A 16,243-nucleotide genomic window follows, 5' to 3' on the forward strand; every position below is an offset into this window, starting at 1 on the left:
TGTAAACCAGAAAATTGTGTGCTGTATTTTGACAGCAAGGTAATGTGGAATTGACATCAGGGTGGAAAGGAGGAAAATCAGAGTTCTGGTATGATAAGGAAATCTTAAGTAGTGATAAATTGAGTCAAGCGATTGGGAGCAGAAGTAGAGGTTGTGAAAATTGTGCCTCATTTTTGCTTTTTGAGTTTTAGCAGTCGAAAAAACTGTAAAGGAACTCGGGCATTTAAAAACTTCTGAGCTTGAATCTGCTTGTGGCAAACTAAAGCAGCTTTTCAGCATGGACTAAAAGTTTGAGATTTCTCAGATAATGATGTGGATACCTCTAAACTTTGTGTGGTTGAGTACAGGGGAACTGTTAGCATCCAGTTTTCTGAAATCCTCAATCAGCTCTTTAGTTTTGTTGGCAGGGTCAGGCTGTTATCTCTACACCTGTTCACCATCTATTCCACCTCAGCGATGTGAAATATTTTAATTCCAACTTTTCACGTGTTGTGTATAACACTGTATTGTTGAGTTTTATATTACTGTACATTTTTTGTTGTGTTTTTATTGTGACTTTTAACAGTGTAGAACTCTGAAAGCCTGTTTGACATGATGATGTATTACAGTATATGTGCTGCTGGATTAATTGTATTGTATTTTATTTATAGCCAAGGGGGGTGCAGCAGTGGCAGTTGCCGAGGCAAAAATATCGGGCGTGGGAGGAGTTTGGTGAGGCCATGGAGAAAGTCTATCGATCAGCTCCAAAGAGGTTCTGGCAAACTGTCCGGCGCCTCAGGAGAGGAAGGAAGCAACTCACTCACACTGTTTACAGTGGGGATGGGGAGGTGCTGAGGTCAACTGGGGCTATAGTCGGACGGTGGAAGGAATACTTTGAGGAGCTCCTCAATCCCACCTATGCGCATTCCGAGGAGGAACCAGAGCCAGGAGACCTGGGGATGGACTGTCCAATTTCGGGGGCAGACGTTGCTGAGGTAGTCAAACAACTACACAGCGGCGGAGCCCCGGGGGCGGATGAGGTTCATCCTGGGTATCTCAAGGCTATGGATGTTGTAGGGCTGTCATGGTTGACACTTCTCTGCAACATTGCGTGGTCATCGGGGGCAGTTCCTGTGGAGTGGCAGACCGGGGTGGTGGTCCCCATCTTTAAGAAGGGTGACCTGAGGGTGTGTTCCAACTATAGGGGGGATTACACTCCTCAGCCTCCCTGGAAAGGTCTACTCCAAGGTACTGGAGAGGAGGGTCCGATCGATAGTTGAATCTCAGATTGAGGAGGAGCAATGTGGTTTTCGTTCTGGCCGTGGAACTGTGGACCAGCTCTATACCCTTGCAAGGGTGATGGAGGGGGCATGGACGTTTGCCCAACCAATACACATGTGTTTTGTGGATTTGGAGAAGGCTTATGACTGTGTCCCCAGGGGCCCCCTGTGGAGGACGCTCCAGGGGTATGGGGTGGGTGGCTTTCTGTTAAGGACCATTCAGTCCCTTTACCAGAGTAGCGTGAGTTTGGTCCGCATAGCCGGTAGTAAGTCGGACCTGTTCCCCGTGAGGGTTGGACTCCGTCAGGGCTGCCCTTTGTCACCGGTTCTGTTCATTACCTTTATGGACAGAATTTCTAGGCGCAGCCGTGGTGTGGAGTGTGTCGAGTTTGGTGGCAGGAGAATCTCGTCTCTGCTTTTTGCGGATGATGTGGTCCTCCTAGCTTCATCCAGCTCTGACCTTCAGCTCTTGCTGGGTAGGTTCGCGGCCGAGTGTGAAGCGGCTGGGATGAGGATCAGCACCTCCAAATCTGAGACCATGGTTCTCGACTGGAAAAGGGTGGCTTGCCAACTCCGGGTCGGGGGAGAGGTCCTACCTCAAGTGGAGGAGTTTAAGTATCTCGGGGTCTTGTTCACGAGTGAGGGTAAGAGGGATCAGGAGATCAACAGGCGGAATGGTTCAGCATCTGCAGTGATGTGGACACTGAGCCGATCTGTTGTGGTGAAGAGGGAGCTGAGCCAGAAAGCCAGGCTCTCGATATACTGGTCGATCTACGTCCCAATCCTCACCTATGGTCATGAGCTTTGGGTAATGACCGAAAGAACGAGATTGCGGATACAAGCGGCCGAAATTAGTTTCCTCCGTAGGGTGGCCGGGCTCAGCCTTAGAGATAGGGTGAGGAGCTCGGACATTCGGGAGGGACTCAGAGTAGAACCGCTGCTCCTCTGGATCGAAAGGAGCCAGTTGAGGTGGCTCGGGCATCTGGTCAGGATGCCTCCTGGATGCCTCCCCGAGAGGTGTTTCGGGCATGTCCTGCCGGCAGGAGTCCCCCGGGTCGACCCAGGACACGTTGGAGAGGTTACATCTCCAATCTTGTCCGGGAACGCCTTGGGGTCCTGCCGGAGGAGCTGTTGGAGAAGGCCGGGGAGAGGACGGTCTGGAGCTCGATGCTGCCCCCGTGACCCGGACCCGGATAAGTGGAGGAAGACGATGACGACGTTTTTTATTTCTTCCTGCCCAGGGACTACAAATGAAATTTTGCTTAAAGTTAATACTGGTATGTCTGAATGCCATGCACTGTCCCTGTCAAATAAACAAAAACAAAAAAGAAAAAAAGAAAGCAGAAAGAAAGTCTGATTTGTGCTAAATTCAAAATACAATATACAAGTGGAATGAAAAGTAAAGAACTGAAAACACATCTTTGAGGTACCCCTATCCGAAGAGAGTTTTGCTGTAAATGGTTGTCAGCTACAGATGAAACTAAAAAAAACCCTGAATGTTGTGCAAAAGTCCATTCATTTCAGTACTTCAGCTTAGACTGAGAGACCATCTAAAGGCTCAGGAACCCTTTTCAGGTGTTTTAGATTTAATAGTTGAATAGAGTGTGTATATTGAACCTTTTCACAATATTCTAATTGTGTAAGATTTAGAATGTGAGGCTTTCATAAACTGTAAACCATGATCATCACAGTTATAATTCTTAAATTAGTTTTACCTTTTAAGTTGAATTATTGAAATAGTGAACTTTTGCACAATACATGATCCATCCATCCATCCATCCATCCATCCATCCATCCATCTATCCATCTATCCATCTATCTATCTATCATCTATCTATCTATCTATCTATCTATCTTATTAGCTCTTTTCCATCGCCTGGTCTGGGACGGTCAGGTCTGGGTATTATGGACCGGTATGTACCGGTATGGGTCTAGAAGTTTTCTGGCAAGCGTTTCTATCACATTCCAGGCTCCAGTAACTAGGCGGGGTAGCGTAATACGTCACACAGCGCGACGAGATCGCGCCAAAACACAACAACAATGGAGTCCAGTCACCAGCGCGTTCTTTCTGTTCTTGGTGTTTGGTATATTCTTTACACCCACATCACGATAGCGTTTAGAGCTATGCTGTGCGCATCGAGGAGGAGGGCAGCTGAAAGGCGACGACGCTTTCTGAAATTAATATCGGACACGAGGCATAACTTTCTACTGTTGAGACAAAGACGGAGGCGCCAGGTGGTAAGTAACTTCTAATGCTGTAATACATGTCGTTATAATCTCTGAAGGGGTGTGTAGGGCAACTATCAAAAAACAAAAACAAAAAAAAAAGCACCAAAATCAAATGGTTTGGTTGTATATTGGTCATTTAAGACATGCTAAACATGAAAGGCCAACACCTAACTAAGTTTCAAACAGCTTCTGCACTCATGGTGATGCTAGTCAACAGGAGGGCCTGAATCCTTCACTCTACTTCCTGGGCATGTCATAGATAAGTTGTGCAGCTGTACTGAAATTATTATAATTAATTATATAGGTAATTACAAGCAATACCACATTTGTGCATTTTATAAAGTGAACAAAACATAACCAGTCACTGGTAGTGCCATAAAGAACAGCTGTTACTTTAACCTTAAACAAATTCTATTGATGTGAACTTTATGTCTATAACCATACTGTTTCAATCTTTTTCACAGCACTATTCTTTTTACTTTTACTGTGTTATGACTGTTTTTTTTTAGTTGGCTCTTTTGAATCAGCGACGGCAACCAACTGTGTGGGCCTTCAGCCGTGCCAGCGCCTTCTGGGATGTGACCATGCCAAACTTCACTCCGTCAGATTGGATAGCTCATTTCAGAATGTCAGAAGAGACCTTTTCATATCTTTGTTCCAAGCTCCGTCCAGCCATGCAGAAGAGGAACACCAACTTCAGAGCCTGCGTGCCACTCAGGAAAAGAGTTGCAATTGCACTGTGGAAGCTTGCAACTAACAGTGAATACAGGAGCATCGGGCTTCTTTTTGGTGTCAGCACGACCTCTGTGTGCCGCTGTGTGCAGGACTTCTGTAAGGCTGTCTGTAAACTCTTGCTTGCCGAGGTTATTGCTTTTCCAACTCTGCAAAAGCTACAGGAAATGGCTGACTATTTTGAGACCAGGTGGGGGGTTCCTCAGTGTGTGGGTGCCATCGATGGTTCCCATATTCCAATAATCGCACCACAGGGATTCCACACAGACTACTTCAATAGGAAAGGTTGGCATTCCATAATCCTCCAGGGCATTGTGGATGGCAGAGGCATGTTCTGGAATGTTAATGCAGGTCAGCCAGGTAGCTTGCATGATGCCCGTGTGCTGCGATTGTCCACATTTTGGGACTTGGTTGCTCATGGACAACTGCACCCAACTAGTACCAAGAACATTGAGGGAGTAAATGTAGGCTTTTATGTGCTCGGGGACTCTGCCTATCCTCTGCAGAACTGGCTCCTAAAACCATTTTCTGACAACGGTCGTCTCACTGCTGAACAACAGGCGTACAACAGGAAAACGTCCAGAGCCAGAGTTGTGGTCGAAAATGCATTTGGGAGGCTAAAGGGTAGGTGGCGATGTCTTCTGAAGAGAAACGACAGTGATGTAGAGCTTCTTAAACACATGGTGCTGACCTGTTGTGTGCTTCACAATATCTGTGAGAGCCATGGGGAGGAATATACAGAATGTGACGCACCTGCTGATGAACCAGTGGTTGCAAATATGCAGGAAGTTGCAGAGGAGGGCAGTGATGTGCGTGAAGCTCTGATGCGACACTTCACCCGCTGACCTCAGTTTGTGTTTTTTCTTTCCATTTACTTTGTTTATTGTTTTGACACTTTTAACTGTTCGAAGCCTGTAGTTTGAACTGAAATGTTTGTTTTATTTTCAGAACTTAATAAAGTACACTATTTTACTGTTAACGAACTGTTGCACCTTTTCATTTTAACATATATTTAAGGTGGGCTGTAATGTAATCTACATTTATTATGTAAACGTAAATTTGCGAGCAAAAATTTTTAAGACAATTCATGCACACCTTGTTTTTCTTTGAAAATTTATTGATAAAAAGGACAGACGGATAAAAAAAATTATGGGACAAATACATAGCACCTTACTGCCTGGGTGGTGGCAGGAAGTCAGAGGAGCTGCCCATTCTTTGTGCGACCAGTCCAAGAACAGCATTTAGGGCACCCAAATGTTCAAAATATCGCTCTGCGATCTGTAATTCATGTTGTCTTGCTGCTGCTGCATCTTGTTGCATCCAGTTAACCTGCTCCCGGCTTATGCCTTCCATTCTGTCCATCTGCCTGCCATCTGCGATCTGCAACTCATCAAATATCACCTGTGTCCGTGCTTCCAATCGCCGTCTTCGGTCACCTGGAAACAACAACATTGACAATTACATTTGTGTTTATATGGATATCAAAATGTCAGTTGTCCAGTGAACTTGTCAGTTTTGTTTATGCACAAAGCAATTTTTAGAATGGTCAGACACTACCTGTGCGTCGACGACATGGTAGATGTTCCTCTCGAGTGGTAGTGGACAGAGGTGATGGTGGTGGCGATGGAACTGGCCGAGGCGATGGTGGCACAGAAGGTACGGACAGAGGTGATGGTGGCACAGAAGGTCCTGGAGTGCTACTTGAGGAAGTGGATGGTTCCTCTGAAGAGGGAGTGTTTTCCGCTTCAGATGTGTCTGAAAAACACAGATCAAAAAATTAGTCAGTAAGAAAAGGTCACGAAATAAATCGGTAAGAAAAGCACAATATTTTTACAGCAAAAGAGCATATAGGCATATAGTAAACTTAATAAAACTGCTATGATTTAAGGCCATTTTGTCATTTGGAACGTGTCCACTAGATGGCAGTAATTCGCCAGTGACGTACAGATTAATTGCAATTTAATGTTATATTCTTATTCATCCGAAAAATATATACTTGTTAAAAGTCCACTCTAGGCGAAAAACACTGCTGGCACGACTTTTGGGATATTTATAATATTAGATCAGCTCGCTTCTTCTCACTGTGCGTGCTCAGCTGTATAAAACAATGAGATGCTAACAACACTGAGATGCTAACGTGAAAGGCTAACCGAATTTCCCATGTTTTAAACAATGAGACGCTAACAAGAAAGGCAAACGCCGCTCCAGCCTCATGTACTCAACAAGGACATGCTAAACATGAAAGGCTTATATCGCGAACAGCGTGTTAAGAAACACGGGGGAATGCTAAATGAAGGTTAGCATAAACACGAGGGGATGCTAAGGCTAGTTAACATGAGGGGCTAAATCCTTTACTTGCAGAGCATTTCTTAAATAGCTGCTGCTATTATTCAGTGTTTTTGGTGCTGCAATGAATGGCCTGCAGAGCTAAAAAGACAACAAAAGAAATGCTTACCAACAGGGTTTATGAGTGACTCCAGGATACTGGTCGCTGAGTCCAGGCCTCCTTCGCTGCCTCGGTTTGACGGTCTGTGTCCATAAATAGCGTCCACCACATCGTACCACTTCCATGTACTTCGCCCATTCCCACTACGGCCGTTGCTGTCCTTAACTTTTCTGTAGTGGGCTTTTATTTTTTTCAGCTTAGCACGACACTGCTCGGAGGTGCGCTGGAATCCTTCAGCTGCCATGCGCTGAGAAACTTCTTTGAAGACTTTCTCATTTCTTATCATCCCATCCAGCTCGGCCTGAATGTTGCTATCTCCGATGATGGTGAGGAACGTTTGAAGCTCCGCATTGGACCAAAAGCTATTACTTGCAGGCATTTTCACACACAAGAAGTACAGCCAAACAAACACTGGAACTCGACTCACTTCTTTTTCCATCCCCTGGGATTGTCGCGGGTAGTTACGTAATTTCTCCCCCAATCAGAGGACTCTGGACCTTTTACGCTTTGGCTCCGCCCAGACCAAAAATCTCTGGACCCACAACTGAAGGGGTCCCGCTCTGGCCCGCTACTGGACCGGTTCGGGTAGTTTCCTGGACTGGTTTAAACAATCGAAACAGAATATTTAGTGACCCGATCCTTCCCATTCCATGCCAGTTTGGTCGGTGGAAAAGGCTTATATCTATCTGTTGCACACATGAATGATTAGTCAGTGTGTTTTGTTGCGGGTTTTATTCCATCTTTGGCTGTTAACATAGACGAGAGCGCAATGAGCAGCGTCTTCTCCAACAGTCAAGCAGCACTGAATTTACCGTTGAACCGTTTAACACTTAACATAAACATTCACATCCTTAGCTTTACCTTAAAACAAGTCAGATACAGCTCACTCCTTTCAAGCACACAACATTTATAGCAGCATCACTAAGTCCTGGTACAACTGGTAAAAGTTAGCTTAGCTGTTAGCTTACTCACGCTACCATATAACACTAACATTTTACAAAACAAACATACAGGGATAGACGGCCAACATTCCCCTCATAACCCCGGACTTCTACTCAATCTCCTTCATTGCTGTTATTGTGTTATTTGTGCCGTTTTACCTGTTAACACAGACGAGAGCGCAATGAGCAGCGTCTTCTCCAACAGTCAAGCAGCACTGAATTAACCGTTGAACCGTTGGATCAGCAGTACACACTGTGTTCGTTGTGCCCCCTTGTGGCGAAATGTTGTTACTACATCGTTTACTCATTAACAGTCCACAGGGAGAAGTCGAGCTATAATGAACTTCTAAAAGGTTAGCAGTGAAATGGAATGAAGTCAAATAAATTAAAGAAAGAGAGGGGGGTGTCATCTCTATTCTCTCACACTCTCCCCTCAAAAATGTAATGTCGTCCCGACATTCAAGTACCGAACACTAACACAGTGTAATAATCAGTTCACATATCCTTCAAATGCTTTACATATATGCAGAGTACATCTAATCAGGAGTCAGAGTTCATTTGTAGAAAGAGATGCCATGCTGTATCCAGTCTTAAAATATGACACATATCTCCCGTTAATGTCATATTTCCGCAGTTGATGTCATTGTGCACGATGACTATCCACCACTTGATTCGCCTGTAGCGTCAATATCTGCAATCTCTTCTGAGAGTAAGGTACTCACATAGAAGTATACTCAACCTTAAAGAAAATGTTTAAACTGACCTCACAAGTACCACTATTCTCTAACCTGTTGACCAGAATCCTAAACAAAACTGTAGCAAAATATTTGAACCCATGACAGGAAAATAGCAAAACTGCATGAGAACTGAGTTTGCTGATCAAACATGTTCTCTATAAGCTCTCTTAACTCATTCACTTGACATAACAGGCTGCCCTAACTTATGGTAAGTAAACCTTAATGTAGGTTTTCTTATTCTGAAAGGATACCTCCTGTAAAGTGATGTGTCAGCATCTTCATCATCATTTGAGCTTGAAATGCAAGATAGCTCCTCGCTTTCCACGGTCCCTGACTGGACATTGCCATCCAGTAATGCATGTCCGTCTCCTCCCAGCGTTGGTTGTGATCCTGTCCCAACATCATCCTCAGTCCAGTTTCTTTGCATGTCCCCAACATTTGGGCAGAACTCTGGTGCCTCTGCTCTAAGCGGACTCTCAGTATGATGATTGGACTCCATGTCATGATTCTGCTGACATGGGCTGATGATCGCTTCCCAATCTCCCTCATCCTCAGAACTGTCTCCAGGCGTTTCGTTGTCTCTTCTTTTTTTCTTTTTTTTCTTTGGTTGAGTGGGAATTTCTAAGTCTCCAGCTGAAAGGAAATCACATGGCAGCAGTAGGTTTCTGTGGATAACCCTAACTCGCCCCTTCCCGCTTTCTGGTTGGATTTCATATACTGGGCTGTCATGTTTCCTCTCTTTGACAACATACAGGTGCTGGCCAGTAAATTAGAATATCATCAAAAGGTTGAAAATATTTCAGTAATTCCATTCAAAACGTGAAACTTGTACATTATATTCATGCAATGCACACAGACCAATGTATTTCCGATGTTTATTACGTTTAATTTTGATATGTATAGGTGACAACCAATGAAAACATCAAATCTGGTATTTCAGAAAATTAGAATATTCTAAAGGCCAATGAAAAAATGTTTGTTTCTCTAATGTTGGCCAACTGAAAAGAATGAACATGAAAAGAATGTGCATGTATAGCACTCAATACTTAGTCGGGGCTCCTTTTGCCTCAATAACTGCAGTAATGCGGCGTGGCATGGACTCGATCAGTCTGTGGCACTGCTCAGGTGTTATGAGAGCCCAGGTTGCTCTGATAGTCGTCTTCAGCTCCTCTGCATTGTTGGGTCTAGCGTATTGCATCCTCCGCTTCACAATACCCCATAGATTTTCTATGGGGTTAAGGTCAGGCGAGTTTGCTGGCCAATCAAGGACAGGGATACCATGGTCCTTGAACCAGGTGCTGGTGGTTTTGGCACTGTGTGCAGGTGCCAAGTCCTGTTGAAAGGTGAAGTCTGCATCCCCATAAAGTTGGTCAGCAGCAGGAAGCATGAAGTGCTCTAAAACTTCCTGGTAGACGGCTGCATTGACCCTGGACCTCAGGAAACAGAGTGGGCCAACACCGGCAGATGACATGGCACCCCACACCATCACTGACGGTGGAAACTTTACACTGAACCTCATGCAACGTGGATTCTGTGCTTCTCCGCTCTTCCTCCAGACTCTGGGTCCTTGATTTCCAAAGGAAATGCAGAACTTGCTTTCATCAGAAAACATAACTTTGGACCACTCAGCATCAGTCCAGTCCTTTTTGTCCTTGGCCCAGGCGAGACGCTTCTTGCGCTGTTTCATGTTCAAGAGTGGCTTGACACACGGAATGCGACACCTGAATCCCATGTCTTTCATGAGTCTCCTCGTGGTGGTTCTTGAAGCGCTGACTCCAGCTGCAGTCCACTCTTTGTGGATCTCCCCCACATTTTTGAATGGGTTTGTCGTCACAATTCTCTGCAGGGTGCGGTTATCCCTAGAGCTTGTACACTTTTTTCTACCACATTTTTTCCGTCCCTTCGCCTGTCTGTTAATGTGCTTGGACACAGAGCTCTGCGAACAGCCAGCTTCTTTAGCAATCACCTTTTGTGTCTTGCCCTCCTTGTGCAAGGTGTCAATGATTGTCTTTTGGACAGCTGTTAAGTCAGAAGTCTTCCCCATGATTGTGGTGCCTTCAAAACAAGACTGAGGGACCTTTTAAAGGCCTTTGCAGGTGTTTTGAGTAAATCAGCTGATTAGAGTGGCAGCAGGTGTCTTCTATATTCAGCCTTTTCAGAATATTCTAATTTTTTGAGATACCAAATTTGGAGTTTTCATTAGTTGTCACTTATGAATATCAAATTTAAATGTAATGAACATTGGAAATACATTGGTCTGTGTGCATTGCATGAATATAATGTACAAGTTTCACGTTTTGAATGGAATTACTGAAATATTTTCAACCTTTTGATGATATTCTAATTTACTGGCCAGCACCTGTACACCTGCTCTTCCCAGAATGCTCTCAACTTCCCTGGTCCTCCTTTTTCATTCAGATTGCGTACCAGTACTCTGCATCCTGGATACAGCTCTGCTCCATGTATCTTTCGGTCATAAAGAGCTTTCCCTCTCATTGCCTGCTTACTGGCTGTGCTGGATGCCAGTTGATAAGCTTCACTCATTCTGACTCTCCATTTTCCTGCATAATCTTGGTGGGATGAGCTCTGGTCCCCCGCGCTGAGGCCGAACATGAGGTCAATAGGGAGTCTGGGTTGGCGACCAAACAAGAGGAAATAGGGAGCATACCCAGTGGCTTCACTACGGGTGCAGTTGTATGCGTGGACCACTTTTGCTAGAGAAGATTTCCAATCTGCTTTTTCAATCTCTGGCAGATTTCTCAGCATAGCCAGCAGTGTCCTATTGAACCTCTCCACCTGGCCATTTCCCTGAGGGTGGTACGGTGTTGTCCGTGACCCCCTGACCCCGCTGTACTTCTCCAGTGTTGAAAATAGCTTATTTTCAAACTCCCTCCCCTGATCATGATGAAGCCTTGTGGGGAAACCAAACTAGGGCTGCAACTAACGATTATTTTCATAATCGATTAATCTGTCGATTATTTTTTCGATTAATCGATTAATCGGTTTGTTATTGTTTAGCTATTTAACCTATACAAGTGATGGATGCATTTCAGTTAAGAAAAAAAAACATAAGAGAATTGTGCAGTTGACTGCAATCTATTTTATTGCACATGAACACAGTCAGCAGTATAAAATGAGCTAAACAGTGCAAAATATCAGTCCAGAATAATTTTTTAGCATTAGCTGGAAGCCTGCTCCTTCCACCATGGATAGTGGCCTCATGTCTTTTACCAGCATGTTTAGAATAGAGTTTGTAAGTGGTATGAATTGCTGGGGGGTGAGTGTCTCTTTCCCCATGTAGTTGTCCATCGTTGCTTGTTTTTTTTCTGCATAAGAAACACAAATAGACTGAAATAAGTACACATATAAAATAAAGCAGCACACACACTACAACACTAAATCAATATTATATTATTTGAATTAATTAACAATATACAGTGATCATTTATTTTGAGGGTTACGTTCTACAAAATAGCCCGCAACAGGAGATATTCAGAAAAAAAGTCTAATTTTTTTACTATTAAAAAGCTCTAAGTAAGAAGCTCATGAGGTTTTTACTTTGAGTCGGGAGTGTTTAAATTAGCTAGAAAAATGTGAAAAATGATTATTTTGTGTAATACTGTTTAAGAAACATGATAAAAATGTGTTGTGAGGCGTTTTACAGCGTTAGATAGTAAAACAGCCTTTTAATAGTAAAAAAATGACTTTTTCTGAATTTCTCCTGTATTTAAAAATTTAAAGCGTACAACTATGCCGCGTTATATTCACCTGGACACAGCTCGTCTGTATATTTTTCACCGCGGAGTTGTCCTTTTTTGAATGAGGAACATAGTTATGGGTTTGTGCCGTTTTTCTCTTAACTAGAACATTCTTATAAACAGACGTGCTAAATTTGGCAAGCGCATGATTCACAACACGGAGGAGATTCACGATTGCATCTAGTCAATCAGAAGTAGAACACCGTAGACTGACGCGGCAAAAAAACATGTTTAACATCCACTATAACGAACTCAGCTAAAACACTAAGTCCAGCTTGTTTATTTTCTGTTACTTACCGGGCTGGCTCTTCCAAATGACGGCTCACTTGACCGCGGTGCTCTTCCTCAGCCCCCACGTTTTCGTCTCAAATGTTCACTTAGGGACGTCGTGCTTCCGTGCCATGCTAGATGGTTTTTGCATATTTTGCCTTTTCAAGGCATCTAGACTGAAGTGCTCCCATACTCGTGAGGTTTTTGTCCGGGGTTTCTCTAAAGTTTTGTCGCGTCTATTTTCTTCCGTATTTCCTCTTGTTCCGCCATCTCTCACAGCAAGATGAGCGTCAGTAACGTGATACGTCATGAAAACCGAGGGCACTCATTGGCTCATTTCTTCTTCTACGGCTCCACTGGTAGATCAGTGGCTCATTACTGCCACACACTGGCGGCAAATTTAACAGCTTGTAACCGATGTCAGATTGTGGTAAAAATAGACTTTATGCGGTAAAATATGATTATTAAACAACTAATCGATGACTAAAAAAGTTGTTAACTATTTTAATAATCGATTATAATCGATTAAATCGATTAGTTGTTTCAGCTCTAAACCAAACCTCAACACAAAATCCCCAAATATCTTTTCTGCTGCTGTTTTGGCAGCTTTGTTTCTGCAGGGGTAAGCCTGGGCGAACCTGGTGAAATGGTCCATCACCACCAGGATGTACTCATACCCTCCACTGCATTTCTCTAAATGTAAGAAGTCAATGGAGACTAACTCGAAAGGGTATGTAGTGATGATGTTGGTGAGGGGAGCTCGAGGTGGTTTGTTAGGCCGCTTCCTTTTCAAACAACTGCAGACACGGTTGACATAGTGTTCAACATCACCCTGCATATGAGGCCAATAGAAACGGTTCCTGATCAGGTTTAACACTCTCTCGACTCCAAGATGACCCATCTCCTCATGGAGTTCCTTAAAAATAAGTGGATGATATTTCTTTGGGAGGAGAAGCTGTGAACAGTTGGCTGTCTTGCGATGAAGTAGTCCATCCTTATCCACATACAGTCTGTGTTTTTGTCTCATCAGAGCGGTTATCCCCCCACTACCCTTGTGTCTCCAACTTTTTGGCATTTCCTTTGTAGTTACCCATTGCAATACCTCACCAATCACCGGATCATCTTGTTGTGCCTGTCTCAACGCTTCTTTACTGATCTGACTTACTGATGTCGCCACTGCCTTATCTTCTTCTGTAATCAGTTGGTTAATCACTGCTGGGCAAAGCCAGGGTGCAGAATCCTGGCACTGAGCAGCAACTGCCTGGATAACACTGTTCATCACCTCGGGTTGCAACGTCTGTGTGCAGGTCTGCATGTACTCCTCCATACTGAGCGACATTCGAGAAAGACCATCTGCATCTCCATTTACTTTGCCGGGTCGGTACTTTATAGAGAACTGGAAATCAGCTAGTTCAGCGACCCATCGATGAGTGGTAGCATTCAGTTTAGCAGTGGAAAGCACATATGTAAGAGGGTTGTTGTCTGTGTAAACTGTAAATGGGGGGCATAATAGAGGTAATCCCTAAACCTCTCACATATGGCCCATTTCAAGGCCAGGAATTCCAGTTTCCCCGAATGAAGGTGGTAGTTTTTCTCTGGGGCAGTCAGTGTCCTGGATCCATATGCTATCACAGCCAATGTGTCCTGCTGCCTCTGGTAAAGTACAGCACCAAGTCCCTCCTGTGAAGCATCACAGTGTAGGATAAAGGGCTGTTCGAAATCTGGATATCCCAATATCGGTGGTTTTAACAGAAAATCCAATAACTGGCAGAGCACCTCCTGATGTTTTGCTGACCAATTGATTGGTTGAGATGAGGATAACTGTCCTCCACTCTTCTTATTTTGTTTCAATCCTCCTGTTTTTTTCTTTTTGTATTTCTCTCCTTCCTCAGGGCCTCCCGAGAGAAGATCGTAAAGGGGCTTAGCAATGCGGGAGAAGTTTGGTATGTAACTGCGATAGTAGGAAACAAATCCCATTAATTTTCTTAGCTCTCCCACCGTGGAGGGATTTCTCTGTCTCAAAGCCTGCACCGGATAAGTGTCTGCAGGATCCATCGTGTAACCATCTTTTGTTACCAGTTTTCCAAGGAATCTTACTTGATTCTTAAAAATGTCACATTTTCCTGGGGTCAGCTTGACTCCTGTTTTCTGGTAACACTGCAATACCTTTCTCAGATGCTTTAAGTGGTCTTCAAATGTTTTGGAGTGCACTAAATTGTCATCCAGGTCAGGCAAACATACCTCATCCCGCAGTCCTGCCAGACACTCTTCCATGGCTCTCTGGAACTCTGCTGGTGCTGATGATAATCCAAAAGGTATTCTGACCCATTCATAGAGACCCCAGGGCGTAATAAATGCAGTGAGTGGACGGCTTGATTCTTCCAGAAACCCTTGGTGATAGGCTTTTCCCTGGTCCAGAACAGAAAACCAGGAACTTCCCATCAGGCTGTTCAGTATGTCTTGAATGCGGGGAATAGGATGACGGTCGGGAAGAGACTTCTTATTTAACTCTCTGTAATCACAGCACAGTCTGAGGCTACCGTCCCTTTTACGTACACAGACTATAGGGCTTGAATAGTTGGATTTGGACTTTGTTATCCAACCTCTGTTTAACAAGTCTTCCAGATATTCTTTCACCTCATTGTGGAGAGGTCTGGGGACCGATACATATGTCCTTGTGACAGGTGTTGGATCCTGTAGTCTGATTTTGAGCTCCAGTGACGGGATCGTTCCAACATCATAATCATCCCGGGAGAACGCTGCACACTCCTCTCTTAGCAGTCGTTTCACCAGTTGTTGTTGTGCTGGGGACAGGTGACTAATGGGAACGGGTGGATCCCAGCTACCATCATTTTCAACTCCCCCTTGGGTCTCCTCTCCCTTTCCCGTCCTTTCTGATTCTGTTGGATTCCCAGGTTCACAACTGGGAGTGGGCATGTCTTTTTGTGGTATTTGGGCTGACTCTGTCTGTGCGGCATACATGGTCTTAACTAATTGGACTTGCCCTATTATGCTTTTAGAGGGTAAAACAATGTCATGGGCAGTATCATTGTTGACTGGGATTTTGAGACGGGACCAGGGACCCTGCTGAAGACACACTATTCCTTCTTTGACTCTTAACCCCTCTGGGAGTTGTGATGGTAACAGGGGTTCAAACAGGACTCCCTGCTGATCTGCGAGTGGGCCTGCTCGTGCACCACATTTTACCATCTTTGTCTGGCCAGCTGGAATGATGTTCTCCCTACTTGCTTTCACCGTGCCTGTGTTCTGTAAAGCATTGGCATTTCCCATTACTTTCAGAAGTACTTCTGCTTTTTTACATTCAATGGAGAATGCTGCACTGACAGCCTCTGTGATAAGGGGTGGCGGGTCTACACCAATGTTTAACAGGTGTTCTATTACATTAAACCCAATGATTGGTTCTTCACCCACCCCATCCTCTTCAGCAATCAGAACTGGCACCAAGAGCTCAAGATGTGTGTGACTAGCAGATGGCAATTTGAACTTGACCTCAACCCACCCATTAAAAGGAATTGGTGTCTTGTTCACTGCCCTCCCATCTAATATTCTAGGCCCAATAATTTCAGCGAGGCTTTTGATAGCAACATGGGGAATATTTTTTTTTTCTCCATTTTTCACTCATAAGACATACTTGTGATCCAGTATCCCACAGAGCCTTGGTCTCCACCCCATCCAGCAGGCAGGTAATGGTACACTTCTTTCCAATCAGATTTAGGAGCTGGTTTCTTCCTGTTGAGGAAAGAAGATTGACACCAACCATTTCATTTACCTGGTATGTGGCTGGTCCAACTTCCCCCATTATCCTTTTCTCCAAATACTGTGTGCTGTCTGTTCTTAACTTGTAGCTATT

At 44.2% G+C, this 16,243-nt stretch overlaps 3 protein-coding genes across 4 annotated transcripts in view; 1 reads left to right on the forward strand and 2 right to left on the reverse strand.

Annotated features, from left to right (window-relative positions):
- Positions 1–938: 938 nt before the first annotated feature.
- On the forward strand, positions 939–5,065 carry LOC139063454 (uncharacterized). Its single transcript, XM_070545317.1, has 3 exons — positions 939–1,030; positions 1,419–1,500; positions 4,151–5,065. The coding sequence occupies exons 1-3, from the start codon at positions 939–941 to the stop codon at positions 5,063–5,065; spliced, it is 1,089 nt and encodes a 362-aa protein (XP_070401418.1).
- LOC139063548 (uncharacterized) lies at positions 4,441–7,635 on the reverse strand. Of its 2 annotated transcripts, XM_070545773.1 has the most exons (4): positions 6,676–7,635; positions 5,907–5,975; positions 5,778–5,876; positions 4,441–5,656 (listed from the first exon to the last, which is right to left on the reverse strand). In XM_070545773.1, exons 1-4 carry the CDS (start codon positions 7,103–7,105, stop codon positions 5,391–5,393), a joined length of 864 nt encoding a protein of 287 aa, XP_070401874.1. In that variant the 5' UTR covers positions 7,106–7,635; the 3' UTR covers positions 4,441–5,390. The 2 variants fall into 2 exon arrangements, with proteins under 2 accessions (XP_070401874.1, XP_070401873.1); XM_070545772.1 differs by having other exon boundaries at positions 5,778–5,975.
- Positions 7,636–7,780: 145 nt separating this feature from the next.
- Positions 7,781–16,243, reverse strand: part of LOC139063547 (uncharacterized) — a 10,685-nt gene continuing 2,222 nt past the window's right edge. The window contains exons 1-2 of the mRNA XM_070545771.1: positions 16,025–16,243; positions 7,781–8,977 (exon numbers count right to left, since the gene is read on the reverse strand). The exon at positions 16,025–16,243 is cut by the window's right edge and continues 2,222 nt beyond it. Coding sequence (XP_070401872.1) covers positions 8,966–8,977; positions 16,025–16,243 — 231 coding nt within the window. The 3' untranslated portion in view covers positions 7,781–8,965. The remainder of the gene's footprint in view (positions 8,978–16,024) is intronic.

This window comes from Nothobranchius furzeri, chromosome 16 (assembly GCF_043380555.1).
Source record: "Nothobranchius furzeri strain GRZ-AD chromosome 16, NfurGRZ-RIMD1, whole genome shotgun sequence".
NCBI lineage: Eukaryota > Metazoa > Chordata > Actinopteri > Cyprinodontiformes > Nothobranchiidae > Nothobranchius > Nothobranchius furzeri.